Raw genomic sequence first — 22935 nt, 5'->3', positions numbered from 1 at the left:
ATGGCAAAGACATAAGATATGTATTTTTAAAACTTCTGCTTTTTCTTTAAGACACAAGATTTCACATCCCAGCAGGCTGCGGCCTGCTAGTAGGTCAGTCAGTACAACGTCCAGGCAGACATTGTCCAACTTTTAGTTTGTTTTCAGTTCAAGAGGATATCCCAACATTTACAGCCAAACACAAAATATGTCAGGCTAATATTTCGTGACAGTTGCATAAAATAGCCCAACATATCTAAAATATTTCCATAAAAACCACAGTCTTAGGTTTGAATTTTTCGCTTAGCGCAGACAGCAGAATTTACAGATACTGTCAGTGTGTGAAATGAGATTACAAATCTACTTAAGGCAAACTGACTATGATCAGGGCTTAAATATGTATGTAAATATGTACATAAACGATGTGGGCCATAAACCCACTTAAAACACTCAGTGCCAGTAAAACACTAAATGTTATTCGATTGTTATCCAACTTGCCATAACCTATAAATCCCAATTCTCTTGTAAATCATCAGCCACCTCAGAAATCCCTGTGCTCACACACCAAGCAGCTTGCTCACTGCCGCTCAGACGCAACTGCTCGTCCACGTGTGTGTGACGAGCTCGCGCCTACGCTGTTTAAAACGGTCTCCCCGCGGGCTCGCTGATTCACACACCTCACACAGCAAGCAGGAGGAGCGGAGCGTGATTCAGTCCGTCTGCTACATAAACCTGTTTCAGGCTGTGTGCGAGTCTCACTGGCTTTTACATGCGCACGAGGATCGCTGAGCTCGCGGAAGAACCTCAAATTTGAGTGTTTATCGACCCCGGCTGGATAATCGATTCTTTTTTTCTACATTGCCAGGGAAACTGGTTGTGTATGAACTTGCAGGATAGATTTCCACCTGCCCCGTGTGTTTAAAAAAAGGTCACGCGATTCTGCGGTTCAAATCAGGCGCACGAGGACATTTTTTGCATGACACTGTGGCCAGGTAAGAGTGATTTTTGAGAAATTCGGATGTGATGCCTTAAATTCGCTGAAACGCGCACACTTAAATAATTGTTTCATTCATCTGTGCTGTCTACTGAGAAGTATGGCTGGTGGCTCTTGAGTCTTGCCGGGCGCTTCGGTGCTCGCCGAACTCCTCTCTAAATTTCTCTTATTTTAGTCATCCCGCTTATTTCTGAGCTTTTTTGCCCGTCAACATGTTTTTGAGCTGTTTAAGTAATAATTAGGGCCTATGGGTTAATCCGGCATGAAATGGAGGAGAACATGAGAGACTTTTGTCTTTCTGGTGGCATCCAGAAATACAGAGAAGAGATACTTAATATAGCCTCTTAAGTGACATTTTTTTTGCTCAGGTGTTGTTTCGTGCCACATAACCTATTTAAAATAAAGTATGGTCAAATAATCTCTCTATATGATGTTTATCTGTTCTGCAAGGTAAATTTTAAACATAAAATTAAAATTTCCCTCGGGATCAATAAAGTGTCTATCTATCTACCTAAATGTTGATGTCCACTTGTAAGGGCTCTGTACAACAACAACAGGAAGTGTTTGGATGTGACAGCCCTTTGCACATGTCAGGGAAACCTGGATTGTGCGTGCGCTTTGCTTAGCCTTGTCCCCAGTGATGGGGAAAACTAGTAATACTGAGTACCCTTGGTTTAATTCTTATTAGGTTAACTGGGTGTTTGAGTGTCTGTCCAAGTCAAATTTGCCTGTCAGTACCTTTACATGTTTGTTACCCACATGTGTAACTGTATGTGTTCACGTCCTGGGTCGGCCCTGCCTCTAGGTCAACTTGCATCCCTTCTGTGATGTGACACACTCACAAAAGCACGCCATTGTTTATAGGAGAAATATTTAGCAGGGAATGCAAAGCTGTTTCCTGCGCAGTGGGTTGACTAACAATGGTCACTACCTTGGAACAGTCGGTGGTTCTTGCCACAACTCACTTCTGAGGATGGAGCAAGGATGTTGAAAGAATGGCCAAGAAAAGAGAAAGGGGGGAAAAAATAACATTTAACACAATGGGGAACATGCAGTTCTTTGGGCTTGTAAGATGGGAGACAATGGGAGGCCAGATGTTGCATAAGATGAGGGCCAGCAAGGTCACAGAAGCCTTCAAACCATCCAGTAACAAATACTGTGTGTTATGAGTGCTGGTTGTCATACTTGGTATGGGGTTGAGTTTGAAGAAGACTATATACCTGTGATTACCTCTGTACGTTACAGTAAGCTTCTTTCATTTATTTTAGCACGTGTCCAGTTTGTAAGTGTGTTTGTATGTCACTTTGCTGTGAGGACAAAACCCAAGCCAGACCTGAATGTCAGGATTTAATGGCTGGCATTTGTGGTGAATGAATATTCCTCACTGAATACGTCATCGGTGTAACTGATCCTCTTTGGTGGCCTTTGGTTTTGCCTGTGGTTGTGCTGCCTGCATATTTTTCTTTTGCACAAAATATGTGATGAATGAAGATTTGCTTCTTGGAGTTAAAACGGTCCAAGAATGTGCCCTTTCCTTCACCTTACTAAACTCTGAACAAAAATTAAGCATTTGTCTTGTTTGCTTATTCATGCTGTTTAACATCAGTGTCTTTATCTGCCTCATTACAGATAAAAGCAGTGGATGCAACTACGCTCCATTTGTAGAGGAGAGGTGGAAGACTGGGAGAGGCTCTGAAGAGGACCAGCTGACCACCAGCAGATACACCTCAGCTAAAGTTTGCTCCAAACCCAACCTCAACCATACCATGTCCCTCAGCACTTTTCACCTCATGCAGACCCTTAAGAACTCTCCTGCTGCGCTACGTCGCCGCTTTCGCCGCGACCGCACAGAGTCTTTATCCCATGGCGACCCTCTGTTCAAAGTCCACTACCTGGGCACAGAGAAAATCTTCTCTCTGGATCGAGAGCAGGCCCAGGAGGCTATTAGCCACCTGCTAGAAGGTATTGCTAATGGGAAGAAGCTCAGCAAAGATCACGCCCTGGTGGTGCGCCCGAGATACGTTGAGGTCAAGGAGCTGAGTACAGGTCGGCAGCTCACCAAGACGTACCTGCAGGACATTGCATACTGTGCCGCTGATGCCAACCGGCCCAACGTCTTCCTGTATATCTGCAAACATCATGGGCAGCAGCTGCAGTGTCGAGTGTTCTGGTGCAGCCGGGCGGAGCGGGCGCGGGACATGACTGCTTGCCTGGCACACTCTTTCCAGCGGGCGCTGAGCGACTGGCAGGACGGTTCGGCTACGCTGCAGCCAGGAGACGTGAAGGGGAAACGAGCAGAGGAGACGTCCAACTCTCCCACCAACACGAAGAGCTCCACGCTGCCCGCCAGTCTGGGAAAAGGTGAGATGACGCCTTTTATAGGGAGCGGTACCTAATGAAGCGGTGAAATTTGCTTTTTCTTAGTCGAGATGTCCGTCTGGTCAAGTCTGCCGTTTGGATTTTCAACTTTTATGTAGTTATCGCAAATTTGATACACTGTTGAGTTGCCAAAAGGTACACATTTTTATTACAAAATAAGTCGATATGTGTGTATTAGTAACATATTCCTGTCTTAGCTCACTTCTGAGAGAATAGTTGTTTTGAACCAAAAGGGCCTTTAATGGAGTATGACTAATGAGCCATTCCCCTGACTCATTATCCTCATATTCTCCTGTCTTGCTCCCAAAGTTGTTTAGAAAGATAAGATTTCTAAAGACACTGTTGACGCAAGCATATTTAGTGAAAGCAATGAAAACCAAGTGCTGAAGTAAGCCCTAGTAAATGGTCAAGGTTAAACCGACAACTTGACAAACTCCTTTTTTGTCTTTTACAGTTCGCTGGAAGAAGCGGGGCTCAGTGTCTCGCAGCCCCCTCAGGGCCATCAGCAGAAGAGGGTCTGCCTCCGATAGTTGGAACTGAACCCCAGCTTTAACCCCTTCCAACAAGGGAACACATTAACCTGATGACAGCCTCAAGGATGGCAGCACTGACGGGAGGGGAGAGAGTGATTTGCAAGACAGAAGGAGGGACAAAAGGGGATGAAACATGGAATAAAGTGTCCATATTTGGACATTTGAGGACTCTGCTTGTGAGAGGATGTTGTTGCAATCAGTGAGTGTATGGACTTGAAGGTTTTTGACGCAGCAAAGTTGTCTTTTGACTTTTGCACGAGTGGCGTCCGGTGTAGCACAAAATGCTGTTGACAGCTTCCTTTGTTCATCTGTCAGCAGCTACTTGAGGACTTGTGCCTGACTGCAAGCCCTTTGTGGACTGGACTGGTTCATTTCCAGGGCTTTTTGTTTTTGATTTGTTTGGTTGCTTTTAAGTAGTCGGCTTGATCCTGAAGCCACGATGAGTTTGATCTGTTTTGACAATGATACCATTTGTTGTTGATCCACAGATGACAACTAAAACTGGAAAAAGACAACTAGAGCTTTTTTGTAGGCTGATTTTTATTTATTATTTTTTAATTTCTCTGACGTTTGTTACAGATTGTGATGATTTTATTTTGTTGCTTTTAACTCTGTGGCACTGGCAAGAGTGTTTCTGGTCATTATTTTTAAGTGGATAGACAAAACCACATTTGTAATCAACATTGTGAGAGTTTTTACCAAGATTACATCAATGGCGAAGGTCAAACAAACATTAGGTAAAACTGATTAGCCTGTAACGTGCATGAATTTAGTCATAGTTAGCAATTTATGAGCACTTTCTGAATTTTCAAGCGTAAAATCTGATCTCTAAACACATTGCGTTTTAATCACAGGCTTCAGAATTTCTTACAATTTAATAGGTCAGTACTTTCCATGACTTCTATGACAGGTCCAACACCTGCATTATAAATGGAGGAGGAAAATAAATGGACCCAAACAGAACCTTGCAGGGTCAACAAAATCCTTCCCTGACGGACCACTCCAGCATCCTGCGAAATAAGCAGATCTAACGGTCCACTGCGATGAATTATTTGGAATGTGGAAAAACAGACTCGGCCCTGACTTGTGGGGTTTGTCTTGTGTCCAGACACTGGGAACACTGTGTTCCCAATGTGGAGCCTGTGTGTGGAATGCGCAGCCATGCACCTGCGTTCACACTGGGGATATTTGAGATGGATGATCTTCTTTAAAAGCTCTGAATTCTTCTCCACGTCCAGCCGTGACTTTGCATATTGAGCAGCCTCCTCAGTAGACGTGTGTTTTGACTCTGAGCCTGTGACCTGTTCACATTAAAGACACGAAAGGGGTCCTAACTACCTAAGTTACAGTGACGTTTAAAGGCATTGATATTTGCAGTATTGCATAACATGCTCTGACCGTGGTGATTTGGGTCTCGAGGTTTACAAATGAGACTTGAGGATTAGTGGTACACCCTGAGGCTACCATTTGTTGTTTTTTGTTTTCTGACCAAAAGCTAGAAATGTTGCCTATTTTTTTTAAAACGGGAAAAGTATTTTTTTGACTGATGTGCCACTAAATTTAAACCAGTTAACATTTTGTAGTTGTGGTGTATCTTTTCAACATATGGCGCAGCCCCCAATCTCAGACGAGGGGTTAAAGTGCCTGCTTTAAGCCGTATTTTATCAATGTACTGTTTTATGTTGTTGTACATATTTAATTAAATATGTATTTTATGGAATAATAAACCTTTTTTATACAACATTTTGTTTGTCTGTACATGTTGTTCTCACACTGCTCAAACCTTCAAGAAGACAAATATTTAACCAGCTTTAACTTCTGGAGCTTTGACCCTGATGAATGCTCAACTTTTTAAAATGTTATATTTGGCCAGAAGAAAATAGAATTCCTGTCCTTAAGTTTGTGTGTGTGGGAGAGCAGGGTTGAACGGTGTGGGGGGGGCGCCGCTTTGGGTGGAAGGGCAAACCATTTGCAGAGGTCCTGGGATGTTTTGATCTCAGTCATGTGACTCATTTCCCAGGGTTACTTCTCCAGCTTTATCACATTTTCAAATACTCATACATGTGACAACCTTACAACTGTAGTAAAGCAAGAGGTGCAGCTCCAACTGGACAACCTTGAAACAAACAAATTTTGTTCACGCAGGTTACATCAAGAAATCATGACAAACAAAAAATATCATTAAAATGAAACAAATGACTTATATCCTCTTGATGCACTTTCACACCTATTTGTTGCCTGCTTTTTCCCCCAAAAAAGTCAGTACAACTGCACCAAGCAAATCCCATCTTCATGTGGATCTCAGAGGAACAGTCATAGTCACTCGTGTCCAGGAGAGTCCTGCACGGTGGGACTGCTGCTCAACCCCGAGCTCTCTCTGTGTCGCTGTAAGTCCAGCAGGGACTGGACATGAAGACGCCTCAGAGGCTTCACTTCCTCTACGACTGAAAGGAGAGGAGACTGTCAGAAATATGAACCTTAAAACTCAAACACAGCTAAGAGTAGTGTTGTGTGAGAAGGACTGCATGTCTGATTCCTCTGTAATGTAGCTAAACAGCACCATCTGCTGGTCGTAATAAAATCTGTATTAAAACGACAAAACCTTGACACGCAGCACTCTGTGACAACATGAATGTAACCCCCCCCCCAGTCAAGATTTCTTACCTTTGTCATAGTGCAACTCGTCCCGGTTCCCGTACACCACATACATCTCCAGGAAGCTGAGGAGAGCACCTGTGACGAGGAAGAGGTCAGGAAGGGGAAGGTTTTTGATGTAACGCATGTCCAGGGCGAAGGGGTTGGAGGGAGAGGGAATGGTGCACAGGCACACCAGCTCACTGACAATGTCCCACACACGAACACCTGCAAAAAATAACAAACTTCTGCTTCACATCTGTGTAAGTCTAGCAGTGAATTGAAATGTTTCTAACTAAAAGCACCAAGAGCTTTTTCCACAGACGTAATCCACACCACACAGTAGTCTCTATAAAGGTTAAACTCAAGCACAGACATCTGTGTCTAATTTAGCTCATGGAAAACTGTGTAATTACTGAATCTGCGCAGTGAAACAATAACTTTCTCCTGTTTGGATTCCTCACATTGTTTCCATACCTCGTGTCTGCCAGTCTGAGATGGACTTGAGTTTCATGGGCGTGTCCTTGACCATCGAATCGGTGCCTCCGATGTTGACCAGGCGCTCGTGATTGGAGCGTATCCAGGCGTAGGGCCGTCCGTACTTGACATAGCCAGCCAGTAAGAACAGAGTGCAGTTCACCTCCTGTTGAGGGACAAAGTCGAGGCTGTTGGACTGGAGCGAGCGAGTTAATCCTTAAATTCACTGAGTGTGGCTGAAGCACTTACAGGCACTGCTATCTCTCTTTCACTGGGGGAGGCTGGGAGGAGATGCTCCTCACCCATGGGGTCCCTGAGGACGGAGGTGGAGGTCAATCAAGGTGTTAGTGTCGAAAGTCTGCATGCAAGACACTCTGTCCTGTATGAGTTTGTGACATGTGCTTGAGATGGTCCAGCAAAACACTCAGTTAAGGAAACCAGCAAATCCTCACATCTGAGAAGCTGTAATCATTAGATTTTTGGCTAAGGCCCAGATGCACCTATGGATGTCATTCAAGATGCTATTTCGTAGAGCTGTTGCCCAGTTTCACATTTGAAAACATCACAAAACTGAGCACAACATTAAGGGCTTCTGCGGACACTGAACACATGTGGAATATACACATGTTACTGTTTCCAGGCGCATCAGTCACCTGGCGCTCTGCGGCTGCGTCTTGGTGCGTGTGTGCGACTGCGGGTCTTGTGGGCCCGGAGGCTCCCCTGGTAGGGGCGAGCTGCTCCGGCTGTCCAGGTTGGGGGAGCTGCTGCTGGGGGAGACATCGCTGCTGTTACAGCTGCTGGTGGAGGAGCAGGAGGAGGCTCTTGACACCACAAAACCCGGGGAGCGCCATCCCTGCAAATCAAGTCATCAGGGATAGGAGGAACAGGGTCTTTGCCACAGTCAGTGATGGTGCAAGTCAAAACGGTGAGTGTTTGCTGAGATATACCAGAAACTTACCAGATCCTCATTAACGACGGTCAGCAGCAGCTCCTCTTTCCCTCTTAGCCAAGGCTGGAAATATTTAAAGCCCTGTGACAGAAACAAGATCATGTGCAAGAAATAGTTTGACCCTGCTCAAGGACTTGCATGTTGCATTCACTAACCTGTAATGATCCAAGCAGGGCCAAGTCACTCAGAAAGTGCTGCAGTTTCCTCCTCTGCTCCCTCTCTTTTTTCTGGTCAGAGAGGGAAAATAGTCACATAAAAGGCAAGACATAAAATCATCAGTAAAGCTTAATCTTCCCCAGTTTTGACCTTAAAATCCTCATCCATCACCCCCCTCCCAGTCTGGTATCCTAGCAGCCACCTCGCTGCATCCAGCATCTCTATCGACAATAAAAGCCTTCATTCGTTTCCATTAAAAGGTGCACAATAGGAACAACGCATAGACTGAGTGTACAATGTGAAACATGCGTAACAAACAAACAAACAAGGCCAGGAAACGACTCACGCTGCTCATCTTGTACCAAATCGCTGACACCGTGGTTTCCTTCGCAGGCGGTCATGATGTGCTGGCATTAAAAACCTTACATTGTGCTATTTGATAACGACCTCTGTTTCCGGCCGGCTGCAGCGGTGATGCACAGACAGACGAGGGTTTATTCTTTCTTTCTTTTTTTTTTTTTTGTTCCTCGGGTGTTGGCTGGTCTGTTGGTGCGTGAAGTCGGTTTGGTAACGGGAGTATGGAAGCCCCTAGCGGCCATGTTAGCGACGTGACAGCACAGATAAAACGGTTCCACTTGGTTAAGGCAAAGCAGCAACAATTTCACTGGCAACATAGCTTTAATGCGGAAAATATTGCCGTTAGGCTGTTAAAAGTCGTATGGCATTCAGCTTTCAGGCCAAACACTGATTCATGTTACTTATGGATGGAATTAAGAGTGAAAAAATATAAATCCCCATTTTGCTGAGGGCTTCCTCAAAACACCTCAAGGACCCCATGGGGTCCCTGGACTCGGCTTGTGGACTCAGCTAGACTTAGCATGCTGGCATCATCCCTTCTTTAAAAACTCCTCTTCAACGGTTACAAGTTTAAAAATGCAAGGTCCGTTTTATGATACCGAAGCAAATGTTTTAAATGCATCCGTGGTCAGAACACCTTTGCGCTGCTTTCATTGGAATGAATGAAAAACCATGTTTCTCATCTGTAATTTAATATAAATTCCCAGCGTTAGACAAAGTTTACTGTGGTGTTGATTGTGTGAAGTTAGACATTAGACAAAAATAATCACTTAATTCACATCTGATCAGCACGTCAGTGTTTCTCAACAACACAACATAATGTGCAAAAATAATGTTAATTAGCAGTGCAGGAAATGATCAAATCTTTAAAAGCATTGTCATATTGTGTCCAAGGGTCGGCTGTCTTCACAGAAGACATTTCAGCCTAAAAGTTCCTGGAAGTGGCGAAGTGAATGAAGAAGGTCCTGATCTCTTTGGGTGAGATGGTCACAGTGAACGGTTCATCTCCACAAGTCCAGCACCGTTTTTTGTCTGAGGTGAAGACAACACAGACAACATGAAAGCCATAAAAGGAGATGAGGAAAGTGGCATTTGATAAAATGTTAATGCCAGACAATTTAAACATCTGTCTCACTTGTTCCTAAGTTATCAGCAGTCTTCCACTTCCATCTCTGCAGAGAGGTGATATCCCAGGTACCCGTGAGTGAACGCTCCTCCAGCACTTTTACTTCCCCTATGCCCTGCAGAACATCCTGCTCACAGGAAATGACCATTGAAGAGGATACAGATTATACAAGTACTATTTTAAAATGACATAAATCTGACAACACATTAATGTAGAAATTACGTTGTATTATTATGATTATTAAGACCTTCAAATTTATGGTGACTGGCTTTGAAAGCTCAGGGTCTTCTCCTTCCTCGAAGAGATGCATGATCCTCAACAAGACCCGACTATAGTCTGGCTCTGAGGGCTGATTCTTACCTAGACACATGTAATGGGGGAAAAATCATGTTCACTGATGGCTCTGTCCAAGAAAAATCAAAAGCAGCTTTCATGAGCCCAATATGTCTCATAGCTGACCGGAGTGAACGTGGCTGAGGTGAACATCATGGTTAGAGCTGTAGTTCCATCCAGGGATACTGAGGCTGAGCAGATGAAGGTTGGGCGGGAGAATGACTGAAGGCACAGGAGAACTTCCTCTGGGTTCCTTCTCCTGCCAGGGCCTCTCTAAAGATTCAACAGATTGGGGAGTTTGGTCAGCCAGAACAAATCTATGGTAGTGAGGGCAACACAATGCAATACTAGTACTGGAAATTAGTGAAAGAATGAGGGAACTTACTGTATATATTTTGCACTATTCATTTCAATGGTGAGTGGACTGATTTTTACTTGCTTTTTATGTGTCTGATTTTGTTGATGCATGTCCTGTAATGGACTGTTTTGATAGCTATTGCAGATTTTGTCATTGTCATATCAGTAAAGTTTTTAACATTTGTGTGATATATAAATAAACTTGACTTGGAGATGCTGACTATTAAGAGAGAGCACTTTGAGCTTTGAGTTTTTGATGTCATGCACTCACGAGGTCTGTCTATGGGCATGACGACAGGTCTGTGTTGCAGCTCTATTGCCTCCCTCTGGTAAAGCTTGGAGGTGGCGGTGATGGAGCCCAGCATCATCCACAGGGTGGGCGTCACAACCGAGCTGTTGTTGAGGGTCAGGTTGTAGCCGAGGTTCCAGGCTAAGTTGTTCCAAAGTCGTCGATGGAGCATGACCTGAGGACGGGGTGAAACACAAAGAACATAGAATATTTGTGAGCAGACACCAACTGAAACACGTGTATGTGTTACATGTTTTTTTTTTTTTTTGTACCTCCAGTTGTCCGTTGGCTTGGCTGGACACACCGTGAGCTCTGTCGCCGACCAGCACGAGTCTGCTGAGGTCATCCTCGATGTAAGCTGCCCGAACCATTGGGAAATAGTTCTGCAAAATGCATATTATGTATAGATTATTCTACATATCCCAGTATTTTGTCCTCAATCTTCAGTTTACCAGAGGACTTACTCTCGCTAAAGTGTTATTAATGAACTTCCTGTATGTCCTCTTCATCATCTGATAGCCGTTTTCATCTGTGTAAAGGGTCCTGTTGTTATTCAAGGAGGAGCTGGTTCTGAGGACGACCTCTGTGTTGAGACAGAGGGGACCCAGTGAATAGGTCTGTTCCAGCCTGTAACACCGGCGTCTGCTCCCAAAGCATTCTGGGACACGGGTGGTGATGGAGTAGGCATAGTCTTTATCACTTTCCTCTCTGAAAGATGGAATGGGGAGTGTGAAATATCACAATTAGGGTTGAGAAGGGAGAAGCAGAATTACTGCAGTTGCAGACAGATGCAAGAAGTAAAACGGGTTCATTTAATCCACCTGTAGAAGTGCTGCCTGATCTCCGTCACAATCTTCCCGGGGATAATCTCCATTTCCACAGCCTTGTAGGCCCGCACAGCTGAACTGTTAGCGCTGAAGATGTAGTTATCAGAGATGGGTCCTGCTTTTACATCTCCATTTGCGCGGTACTTCCAGAAATCCTGAGTCATCCGTATTCTCCTTTTTTCTTCACTGCCAACGATGACAAAAAGGAATGGGTGTGATAACGTGCAAATATACAGAAATGCAAGCAATACTTAAACTTCTCCCTATGTTTACTGCAAATTAGTTGAACAACAACTTCAGTTTAAATGGCTTAAAGTCTCACAGGTAAGTGATGCTGTGCAGTAGATTTGTATCCTGGTCAAACATCAGCTTGTAACATTCATTCAGAACAGGCAGCAGCCTCCTCCCTGTTCTCAACCAGTCTCGCACGTTACGTCTCTCAAACAGAACCCCTTTAGCTTCATAAGTCCATCCACACTTGGACCTCCCAAAGCATGGCTTCTCTGAGAACTTAATCAGGTATTTCCTGTGCTGAAGGCCACCAAGTTCCACCATGATGAAAAGATCGAAGGTTGCATTGGACTGTGCAGACCTCTGGATCTGTAACAAAGGAAGATGACGATTATTACAATGCTTAGAAATCCATCACTATAAAACCGATGAAAGTTTCAATTTCTTATAAAAGACACCTGATAACCTTTTGAATTTTATGACATTGTCTGTCCAGACAAGTAACATATAGTAATATTTTAAGAATTTCTTTTAAAAAGTCAGATTATGTAACTTATGAAGACAGACGTACCAAATTTCTCTTGCAAAAGCTGAATTCATGTAAACATAAAACACACTATTGCTCATGGTAGCCAGTAGCTAAGGGTGGCTGTTGTTAGGGAATGTTATCAAACATCACAGTTACATAGTTTCCCCTTAAAGACAAAACATTTCAACATTTGTTACAGTCAAAAAAACAAAAACCACTACCTGTGCAGGTACAGGCTTTCCATGATCATCAAAGACAGCTGCAGTGGGGAAGGTTACAGTGATGTTGATGACAGTTGTTGTGTTCCATGCTAATGGGTTGTAAACGATGACGTGCTGCTCCAAACCCTGATGAACACCTGGCATGAGGAAATTAAGGCCTAATTTATTTATACAGTCATATAAATGTTTAAAAAGATCATTTATCAGCATGCTAAACGAAGCTGCCGTTCTCTTGCAAAAATGTCCACACCTCTTTTGTGGTAGCGGCTGCCGAGGATGCTGGGTATGTCCAGGTTTTGGGGCAGCAGGAACAGTGCAGCCAGAAGCTCCTCCACTCCCATCATGGCCTGCATGAGATGCTGCAGGTACATGTCTGCCACCTTGGGAGACTCTGTGCCAGTGATGCCATCATGGTGCTGGACCTAAAAACACCAGAAAATAACATTTTGTTAAAACACTGAGTTTATGGTTTGTGGTAATCTGAGAGACATCTGAAAGTCAAATATCTATAGGCTGTTATTATCATTTACCTTGTTTTGTGCATGCAATAGGTATTAAATCATCTTGAAGATTTTGACATATCGATACCTTTCTGGAGTCAAATATTTTGACAAGTCACCTCGGAAACAGCCCAGCGAAGTGCCCTTAGTTTGTCCAGAGCCCAGTCTTTAGCTACAGGCCCATCAGGGAAGTTGATTCGGTAGCGTGTGAACAGAGTCTCTGCTGCATGCAGCTGGGAACTGGCCTGTCGTGCCACTCCTTTCAAAACACTTCTGGAGGCATAAAACCCCGTCCATGCCTGGTGCGGTTCTAAAAGATGATATCAACAAGAAAACTGACTGTGCCTGATTTCCTTCCCTTCATGTGAAGCAGGTGATGGTTTATAGGATGCAGATTCTCACCAGTAGAATATGGCAGAAAATCTTCACTCCCGCGTTGCTCCCAGACAAGATCTGATTGGTAGATGGCCTGGAAGTATTCACCAAGAGTGGCATACTGGACCGTCACGCCAAACTCTTTGCTGTGCTGGTTGATGTACTTCATTAGAGGATCCATGTTGTTAAACTGGACAGATGAGTTGTAGAACTGTTTGTCACAGCCCTGAAACACGAGGGGAGGTCAAGGGTGTTAATTACATTCAGAAAATTCACAACATCCTCTTGAACAGAAAAACTTCTTTCAATCATAAAACATAGCTTTGAAATTAAAAAAAAAGGATAGCAGGTTTCTCTTTACTCACCCACGGCCAGAGCACATGGTTGGTCCTGAACCAGGCAGCCCTCTGCTTAATGTTTTCCACCATCGTCTCGGCGTAAGCGCGCACTGTCTCCTTTGTGACAGGCAGGCTCATGTTCGGGTAAACTCCATCTTTAGGGGGATCAGGGAACAAGGCAACTCCGTTCCAATAGAACCCAGAGCTGAAATGGAAGAACACATCTGCCGTTTGTCTATTCAGTGGTACTAATTTAATAAATATGGATACAGAATTATGGCCAAAACATGGACTACCTATTGGAGAATGGCAGAGATGACGGGGTGCAATAGCTAAACTGGTCCATAGTGTGAGTGAAGATCTGCTGCTTCTGTTTTAGAGAGTGAGAACCTCTCCACACAAACTGTAGTCTCTGTACGAAAAAGATAAACAACATGCAGTGACTTTTAAGTTCCATTCTAAGGTTAGACATCCAAATTAAATGATAGTATACTTTTCCGATGAGAGTGTGTGAGTACAGGTCTAAAAGAAATGGATTCTGTGTTCACTTTTGTACAATTTAGACACCAACTAGTACCTTGTTTTTCTGCATGGTATCTTTGAGGTCATAGTCAATGCGGGAGATGAGGTGGGCATTGAACCCAGCCAGGGCAAAGAGGACAGGCGTGGTGGCAGAGGCTCCAAATGGATCCACGTGCCAGGAGAACCGAGGACGTACGCCGAACGTCTCGTAGAGGAAACCATGTCCCTCTGAAACAGCACAGACACAGAGAGCAAGACCTGTAAGTCTATTATACATCTCTTTACAGGGCGAGGAAATGTGTTATACCACCTGTCATTTGTAATATCTCATCGTCCAGATCAGTCACAGCCTCGTCGTGCATCACTTGGCCCCCGATGATGAACTCAAGTCGACCCTCTTTTACGAGTTGTCGTACCTGGAAATGATTTACGGTGTATTTAACATGCCACTCCAGCAATTTCACACATGAAGATCAGTTTATTTGTGATTTATATAGTATATTGTGCCTTATCTTACGTCAGTTGGGGTTACTGAGCCATCAAATATCCTTACTTGTCTCTTATGAGCGTCTGTGGCTACATTATGCCACCATAGTCGAAAGAACTCCTGTTCCACAGCGATGAACCTGCGGTCCTTTGCCTTTGACAGCTCCTCAGTCACACTGGTGTACACATTGGCTGCATAGGCGTGCATACTCTCCTGTGGTGAATACACACTTACATATTGTAAAATTAAAATACATACATTAACACAAATTATATCGGTAAAAGCAATCATTCGTGGTTGGGTGAAATGAAACTGTTCAACAGCAGGCTGTACACAATATGCTTATTAAGTTTAACATCTTATTAAGAATAAAGTGACAGAAATCTACCTGAATGGTATACACCCAGCCAACATCCATATGACTGTGAGGGATTACGAAAGTTTGAATTGGCTTGTTTTCGCCTGTCACTCCACGTGACCAACAACAACAACAAGGAAAAAATACAAATACGATTAAAAATCTCATTTTTTAAGCCCGTGAAGGACGAGAATTAGACGACTTCTCCAGTCTTCGCTCAATCTTCCTTGTTATTGTTGTGATACAACATGTGACTATGACGATTTCCAGTCGGCAGTACGGAAGCCTGGGACAACCAAACTAACTTGACCTCTTATTTGCTAACGCGTGGACCAGGCGACCTTTACACCGGAAACAGTTCCTGTAAACTCTGTGTACATTTGGAGGTGAGAGCGTGACATCCGATGCAACATTTAAAATGTCCAAAAACACTAGAATAGCTTTCATATTTGGAGGCTTTGTAACGGCTGTTGCCGCTGCATTTTACCCCATATTCTTCTACCCGCTCGCACACAAAAACGAGTACAGTAAGTGTCTCACAGCTTTCGTAAAATATTACACAGTTTGCAATATACAGCGCTAGCTTAGTGGTTTTTGTTACGTTATGTTCCGAGTGTAAAAGATGTATCGTTGTATTAATTATTTTCAGTTACAAGTAAATAGTTGTTGTTTTATTTGACCTAACGCCAGTGTTTTCTTGAAAGCTAGCTATCCAGTTAGCGCTAATATAGATAGCTAGCCACGTATTTCGTCATTAGCTTGCTAATAGGTTGTTCAGCTGCTGAGGTTACAGTTTTAAGTTAGCTAACAGTTTCTCAGTATACTCTCATTATTAACTTAAATGGATGAATTGGGAATTTTATTTTGCTCATGGGAAAAAACACGTTGTACATAAAGTGTTGTCCACCTTGACACTAAGTAGATTGTGAAAACATCCTCCAGTGTTGCTGACAGTACAGACAAAAGAGAGCGATAAAGCTGCCATGTGAAAGTCTTGGTCACTTAGCTGATCTTGACCACTACATTTGTCTTCTGAGTAAGCTGCACTTTTCCCTCTCTTTGCTAGGAGAAGTCCAAAAGGTAAACCGGACAGGAATCGACCAAGCAGACATTCAGCCTGTGGGTACGAATAGCACACAGTACATGTACACAGTTTATGTACAGGGGGTACTACGATTCGTCAAATCAAAATCAATTTTGATCTGCAATTTCAAGGTCGACGTATGTTATATATGATATAACTGGCATGTTTTTGGCCATGTACCACGCAAAGGCCATATTGTCAAATGTATATAATTTATTTAAATGTGATAATATTTCACCATTCAATGCCATGTAGTTAAATGCTGCAGAGACCTCACTACTGCTTTGTTTTAGTCGGTATATTATATCCCTGATGAGGTTGTTTAGACTGAGTCTTTCAGAATGTATTAGACTTTATTTGATGGGATATTCATGTAATTTACAAACACCTTTCTGACAAATGTTTATTTTTTTTGTCTAAAGGTGTGAAAATATGGTCTGATCCATTCAAGCCTGCAGGCAAATGATGCTGACACTGATGCTGATGAAGATTTTGAAGAGAGAATTCCTTTTTGATGAGTGCTTGCTGTGCGCACGAGTGAGTGCTTTCTAGAATGTGTTTTTTTTTTTTTTTGGTTGTTAAAGTCATATAAATAAAGTTCAGAGCTCTTATAACTGCAATATGATTCTTCAACAATTTGTTAATTTAACTTCTCTCTCTAATGAGTAATATATTGTGATGACACGAAGAAAAACAAATCAAACCGTGTGATGGACTTTCTACCACATTCCTGTCATCTTTCAAATTTCAGATGATGTGCTGCTACTTCTCTTTTGTCCACAAGGGGGTGCTCTATGCCTATCTGTCGACACAAAATATTGTGTGATGTTTTGTTTGTGCATCTTAGATATTTTGGAAAAACTTTTGTATTTCCAAAAGCCTTGCTCTGGTATGTGGCCTGTGGTAAATTATAATAAAATACAGTGGTTTGTATACCCATCTCATTCACAAGAATCTCTTTTGACATTTTATTTTTATTTAGTTGGAATGAGAGTCGTAAAAACGGTTCAGCAGATGAGGGACAATGTCCAGTAATGTGGGGTATCATCTGCCAAAATGGAAATCGTCAGGGCAGAGTTATTCCAGGACACATCACTCTGTATTATCATTTCCCTGTCACAAACACAGGGTTTAATTGTTGCTCGGCTGTTTAAGTGGCATGTGATTTTAGCTGTGTTTTGCCCATAGGCTGAAAGGAGAGGGCAGGGCACCATGGTCGTCTTGTTCAAAATCCTATTCGATGTGATCCAGACTCCCTTTATGAGTCCATGGGTCCCTTAAAAGCAGGGAATTCCAAAACTAAAATTTTTTTCCCCTGTACTTTTGTGGTTTCCTGACACTGACCAGCATCCCCTTTCAGAGTTTGGTCCATCAAAGTCCTTTTGGAGGAATGATAGATTAAGAAAGAACTAAAGCATGTGTTTATGGTCCTTCAGAGATGGTGCATTTTTAAAATTGCCCTTAAATCTTTCACAGTCCTCGATGTAGCCTGTACTTTCTGACTTTTAGGGCCATTCGCAAGGCTTGCTGCCAGCAAAACTGACTGCACAGGCCAGCAACGGCCACTCTCCTTCTCAACCCCCCAATCAACAAGCCCCATTGTTTATGAGAGGTTGTTATTGTTGGGTTGTATTCAGAAACAAGAGAAAACTCAAGAGCCCGGCTGTGCAGAGGCATCCAAAGTAAAGAGAGCAAGGGGTGAGGGGGTGGTTGAGGAAAAACGAAAAGCAGAAATTCCTCTCATTCCCCACTGGTGTTTTCCAGATTCCTCAAGCGACAGCTTTTCGGCTGTGCGAGTGAAGTAAGCAACCAGAGGGGAAATTGAAGAGAGCGGCAAGAGGAAGAGAACCACATTCTTGAGGGGACGCGTCACCTACACACAGAATAGAGAGACACTCAATCTCTGTTACTCTGCCTGGCAAAGTATGTAACAGGTTGTGCAGCATGGCCTTCAGCTTTTTAGTCTTGTCTTTCCATGAAACTTGCTCCTTACGTTTGTCTATTAAGAAGTGGGCCTCAAGTCTGTACCAGGCTTTTAGAATTCTGTGCTGTCTAGTCTTCTTTCTGTGTCCCTTGTCCCATTCAGCTGAATACATAGGTAGACACCCATCACTATAAAACATTCAAAAGGGTCACAGCACACTATAAACTATCATGAACTCAACAATGCTGCCTTCACAGCACTTTTACTATCCCGCTATTAACCCATCACACAAATCTCTCCTGGCTATTGAGGCAGTTTGTGGAAAGTGGTGGCACATTGTTGATCTGCAGTGTTTGTTTGTTAGGCGTGTGTTCAAGAGCAGCGGATAATTGGCCAAGGGTTCTAACTAATTGCCATGGGAACACGGGTTGACAGACAGGTCACAGGGTTGAAGAAACAGCCGAAAGTGTTCGCCAAGGGGTGGGATATGAAATACGAGCGGAGCAAACTCCTCCCTCACATTATGTCAAGTGCAGTAAACAGGAACAGAAAATAAAAAGTGAACAAAAGCAAGAACTTTGGAGAGCCCTAAACAACTTCTCGATGACACATTGTAATTGAGGACAGAGAAGCGGAATCCATTTCTATTTGATGATGAGTTACGCTTCAGAAGAATGTCTTGATCTTTTTTTATGCTCAATATAAAAGCCACCAATCTGCTTTGTAGCTAGGAAAGGATTTCAACATGTAAAACATATCAAATATAAAATAGAATAGACTCAGTTCATTAAAGCATTGGCCTACTTAAAGAGTTCACCAGTTTAGCTTTGCACCAACATGGTGCCTACATTGCTCACAATGCAGCTTGGCTCGATTAACTCGCCTGCACAGGTTCGAGTGTGTCATGCTGGCAGTGGCCATTACAGAGATGAGGAGAGGGTTGTGGTGAGTCCACTACTTTCTAACTCCACACTCCCGTTTATCTTACATTCACACACTTGTAGTCTTGTAGTGATGTCACGCTGACTGAGTGACATCACTTCAGCCAGTTTATCAGATTTTGTGCTGCTCCCTTCGTAAAAGGCTTAATGCAGCTTTATTCACATATACAGTAGACCTGTAAACAGACTTCAAAAATTGGAGTGGATTCCTGACAAGCTAGTCTGAATTTGGCCCTTTACTGAACTTATGTTTGTGAGAGTATTGTTGGATAGTTTTTTTTAATGCCATTTAAACAAAATAAATTCATTCATTCATTCAACCTAATGCAGTACAAAAGTAATTCTTTGTAATACACATAGGAGAACAGGATATACACCATGTCAGTGTCTATAATTTTAATGTCTGAATGATGTAGAATATTTATAGTGCATTGCACTTGCATTTTACCAAAGAAATAACTATATTTTATCAAGGATGTGGCCAACCCCCCCCCCCCCCCCCCCCCCCGCCCAAAAAACAACCAATATTATCACTTATAAAAACAAATTCAGCTGACATGCACACAAGTCCAAATGCGCACATTGGGTTTTTTCCTTCAAAACCAGCATGAGTTTACATTTCACATCTCAAATACACTGTTTAGCCTTGTAAAACAACGCACCGGAGTGCTGTGCACATTCTTGGGTCAGCAGGCGCACGGCTGTGGAAACAGATAGTATAAGACTGAAGCAATGTCTAGGAAAAAAGGCACCGGCCAGGCTCGCAACAGGCGGGCGAGGCAAACTGCCCCAGTGACAGTGTGGTCTGGAGCGAGCTAGAGTTACACGAGAGAGAGAGTGTGTGTGAGTGTGTGTGCTTCATTCAGGAGAGAAAGTGAAGATGTTCAGCTTTGAGGAACCCGCTATCTCCTGGAGACTGAGCTGTGGTTGTGGAGCTTACTGGAACTTCAAACAAATAATTACAGTTTGTTTCAGGTTGCGTCTCTGTTGCCCAGTCGTGATGGTAAAGGGTGGATGATGCAATGATGGTTTGTCTGCTCTTTCGGTTTTGGCTGTTGTAATTACCAGAAATCTCAGAACTTTCAGTTGTAGTCAGTCTGTAAAGCTAGTTGGCCACCCAGCGACTGACGTGTTAAAACATGCCATGTGGTTTTGGCCTTTTCAAGTCTGTTTTTAGCTGAGCTCATTGTAAACACTCATCTGGTAATTAAGATTTAAGATTTGTTAACATGGTCATTTTCGCAATATTTGAATGGTATTTAGCACAGTTCTTGTTTTTTGATATATTTTTTTCTTTTTGGTGATGCTGAGCAATCCTTGCTGCTTTAGGTTAGCAGAGTATCATGTTTTTAAACCTGCAAGACATGGTGCTGTGCAGAGACAGACTGGGAATGAAAAATGTGACTTTTTGGCTCAGATGAACCCAGCAAACTAATGATTAGGGTTTTTCTTTGGAGGAGGATTGGCTAGAGGGAGCAAATAGTGACACAATGCCACTAACAGTTCAGCTCTGGCTAAATCTCTTGTTCATGGCAGAAAACAATCTACATATCTGCACAAATTTTTGTAGGACTTAAGACTGTCCGCTAGAAGTTGGTAGTTCGACTGACATTCATAGTCATAGAACTTCACTCCCACTGACCACTAATACTAATTAGCCGGTCCGTGTTTTCACGTATTATTCAAAATATTTCCACATCTCTTGGGTGGATTTGCGTTTGGTTTGTGGCATTTTGCTGACATAAATCACAGAGGACAAATAGAATAGAACGCCCTGCATCACTGCCTTATTTTTACTTGAATCATTTCACATTATTATTTTTTTCTTCTGTTTGTGCCAGAAAATCACTGATATTCTGACAGCAGTGATGTGAGAACGTTAATCACCCGATGATAGCAAAAACTGGATTTTTATCACTTTTCCCCCTTTTTTTTCCTCCTGTAGAATATGTGGGCGGTAGAGAGACAAAATCATACATAACACATTAAAGGAATGCAAAATTGCCTCTCCTGTGTTTATGGCCAAACTCCATGGGGACCTTCTCTCTTCCCTGCTCTTCAGGCAGCCAGTGAATATGATCAAACAACACCTTTAAACGAAGTGAGGAGGAAATTCTCAAATGTGCCTTGAAGCGTGCAAAAAGTCTGCCGCTTGGCTCATGTCCACATGTGGATCTATAGAGGAAATGTTCAAGCAGTTAGTGGGAGTTTAAGGTTGGAAAAAAGTTATTTTTTTCCTCCATCTTTTTTCTCCAATGGGCAGGAAAATCTTTGTTATGGACAAACCTCGGCGTGCAGACCATCTTTTCCTCTTTTAACGTTTTGTCCCATGTTCCACTGATTCTGTGGAATCAAAATGCTGAGACCACAATTACACTTAACTCAGAACTGTTTGATTAACCTACAAAACCACATACGTCCATGCACATGCAGTGAATGAAATATTATTGTCATCCACTCTAAGCACATGTCATTACAGCACCACTGTCTGGGCCTGTGCGAGCCCCGGCCGTCAGTCACGTTATATAGCAGGTTTCCGTTTTACAGTCCCATTATAATCTTAAAAACTTCTTATGCACTAAAATAGCAGGCCGACTGTTGATTTAGGCAGGGTTACTGACAGAGAGGGCCAGAGCTGTAAGCAATCATGCTGCTCTTCCAAACCTCTCGTTAAGGCTAAGAAAAGAGGGGAGCCGAAAGTAAGCGAGAGTGATTTATAAGGCACCTTAATACTTGACACGTTCATTCGTGAAAATAAGTCTGCGGCCTATCAAAGCCGTCGCTTACATTAAAAAAACCTAGGGAACGCTCCTTTAAACAGCTTTTTTTATGCTCGGTGGGCCAGTTTTCATTCATATTTCCTGGCACAGCACTTTATTCCCCTCCAATCTGAGGGACTATATCAAAATAAACAGTTAAACCCCAAGACAGCATTTAAAAATTATATTGTAGTGAACAATACAGAAGGTATGCAATTTCACAAAGCTGTTTAACAGCGGGTAATGCAATAAAGATTGATAAAAATGTGTAATATTATGATCTTATATTACATACTGAGTCTTGTTTTAGTTGGACTCAGTGTACCAGAGGGCTGAATGATTCACAGTGTTGAAAATACTCACAATACCCTGCTATTTTCATGCAGCTAGATGAACTGTATCCTGTTATTAGTGGTTTACAACACAGAGCAAATTAATTCAATAAGTCAAACCTGTATCCTATGACATACCAGCAGCTGTATAGAATGAAGTAGTTTTAATGGATATCTAGCAACAGTGGCGGTGATGAGTCATATTTGGTCCGTATTTTCATTTTTAGTGTAAATGGCGTGTGGGTGAGCAGACATGGTGTGCCTCAGTGCTCCTCGTGGGTTTTCATTAGGGCCTTGTGGATGACAACAGAATATATGACTTGGCTCGGGACGGGAATTCTGGGAAAGTCATGGAATTTTGGACGCCTTGACGGAACACAGGCTGTCCGCTCTTGGCCCGTTCCCCACCGAAGGGGAGGAGGAGGAGGAATCCTTCTGCAGTGTGTGTGTGTGTGGTGGGCCTTTGGGACATCCTTAGGGACTTGACCCAGAACAATGACAGGTTTACAGCAGAGAACCAGGCAAGCAGGCTCACATGTGTCTAAAATCAACCAGGATCGCTCTGAGCGCTACAGCAGATTTGCCACAACGGGATCATCCAGATGATCAGCTAAAGCTGGTAATCTGAATTTCTGCCTATAAGAAGGGAATCTACTTTATCTGTCCAATGCATTTACCTTCCTCACAGTCAAAAAGTCACTAAGATTCTTTAACTAGATGACCACTCAGTGAATAGAAAGTAAATAAGGCATCATGGAGTGAAACAAAATTATTAAACAACCTTAAAAGGAAAATATTCAAGCACTCTGTCCTTTTAATGGCCAGCATTGGGAGACATGAAAGACTCGGTGCTGACTTGTCCTTAAGGACATGAGGCTTAACCATGGACTTGCTTTAATAAGACTTGAGGCTTGACTTGGGTTTGTCCTGCGTACTTGACTTGG

General features: G+C 42.9%; 4 protein-coding genes across 7 annotated transcripts; 2 read left to right on the top strand and 2 right to left on the bottom strand.

The window, feature by feature from the left end:
* Positions 1-628: 628 nt before the first annotated feature.
* Positions 629-5628, top strand: si:dkey-19b23.8 (low density lipoprotein receptor adapter protein 1). Its single transcript, XM_046380804.1, has 3 exons — positions 629-971; positions 2603-3334; positions 3807-5628. The coding sequence occupies exons 1-3, from the start codon at positions 956-958 to the stop codon at positions 3890-3892; spliced, it is 834 nt and encodes a 277-aa protein (XP_046236760.1). The 5' UTR covers positions 629-955; the 3' UTR covers positions 3893-5628.
* A 273-nt stretch (positions 5629-5901) lies between these two features.
* On the bottom strand, positions 5902-8601 carry si:dkey-19b23.7. Of its 2 annotated transcripts, XM_046380802.1 has the most exons (9): positions 8448-8589; positions 8252-8322; positions 8101-8172; positions 7955-8026; positions 7650-7849; positions 7246-7309; positions 6997-7162; positions 6550-6747; positions 5902-6329 (listed from the first exon to the last, which is right to left on the bottom strand). In XM_046380802.1, exons 1-9 carry the CDS (start codon positions 8500-8502, stop codon positions 6205-6207), a joined length of 1023 nt encoding a protein of 340 aa, XP_046236758.1. In that variant the 5' UTR covers positions 8503-8589; the 3' UTR covers positions 5902-6204. The 2 variants fall into 2 exon arrangements, with proteins under 2 accessions (XP_046236758.1, XP_046236759.1); XM_046380803.1 differs by lacking the exon at positions 8252-8322 and having other exon boundaries at positions 8448-8601.
* man2b2 (mannosidase, alpha, class 2B, member 2) lies at positions 8448-15237 on the bottom strand. Its single transcript, XM_046380799.1, has 19 exons — positions 14982-15237; positions 14660-14806; positions 14417-14522; positions 14162-14334; positions 13881-13996; positions 13612-13789; positions 13274-13472; positions 12991-13181; positions 12622-12793; positions 12372-12508; positions 11713-11990; positions 11385-11576; positions 11028-11271; positions 10836-10946; positions 10546-10738; positions 10044-10190; positions 9832-9944; positions 9594-9711; positions 8448-9490 (listed from the first exon to the last, which is right to left on the bottom strand). The coding sequence occupies exons 1-19, from the start codon at positions 15117-15119 to the stop codon at positions 9384-9386; spliced, it is 3060 nt and encodes a 1019-aa protein (XP_046236755.1). The 5' UTR covers positions 15120-15237; the 3' UTR covers positions 8448-9383.
* Positions 15238-15281: 44 nt separating this feature from the next.
* smim20 (small integral membrane protein 20) lies at positions 15282-17935 on the top strand. 3 transcript variants are annotated; one of them, XR_006842422.1, is made up of 4 exons: positions 15282-15478; positions 16018-16074; positions 16458-16572; positions 17800-17935. XR_006842422.1 is itself a non-coding variant. In XM_046380805.1 (3 exons), exons 1-3 carry the CDS (start codon positions 15370-15372, stop codon positions 16499-16501), a joined length of 210 nt encoding a protein of 69 aa, XP_046236761.1. In that variant the 5' UTR covers positions 15282-15369; the 3' UTR covers positions 16502-16983. The 3 variants fall into 3 exon arrangements, 1 of the variants encoding a protein (XP_046236761.1); XR_006842423.1 differs by lacking the exon at positions 17800-17935 and adding an exon at positions 16787-16983; XM_046380805.1 differs by lacking the exon at positions 17800-17935 and having other exon boundaries at positions 16458-16983.
* Positions 17936-22935: the final 5000 nt, after the last annotated feature.

Source organism: Scatophagus argus, chromosome 23 (assembly GCF_020382885.2).
Source record: "Scatophagus argus isolate fScaArg1 chromosome 23, fScaArg1.pri, whole genome shotgun sequence".
Lineage (NCBI taxonomy): Eukaryota > Metazoa > Chordata > Actinopteri > Scatophagidae > Scatophagus > Scatophagus argus.
The sequence above is the reverse complement of the archived record's forward strand: the minus strand, read 5'-3'. Positions and strand labels throughout refer to the sequence as shown.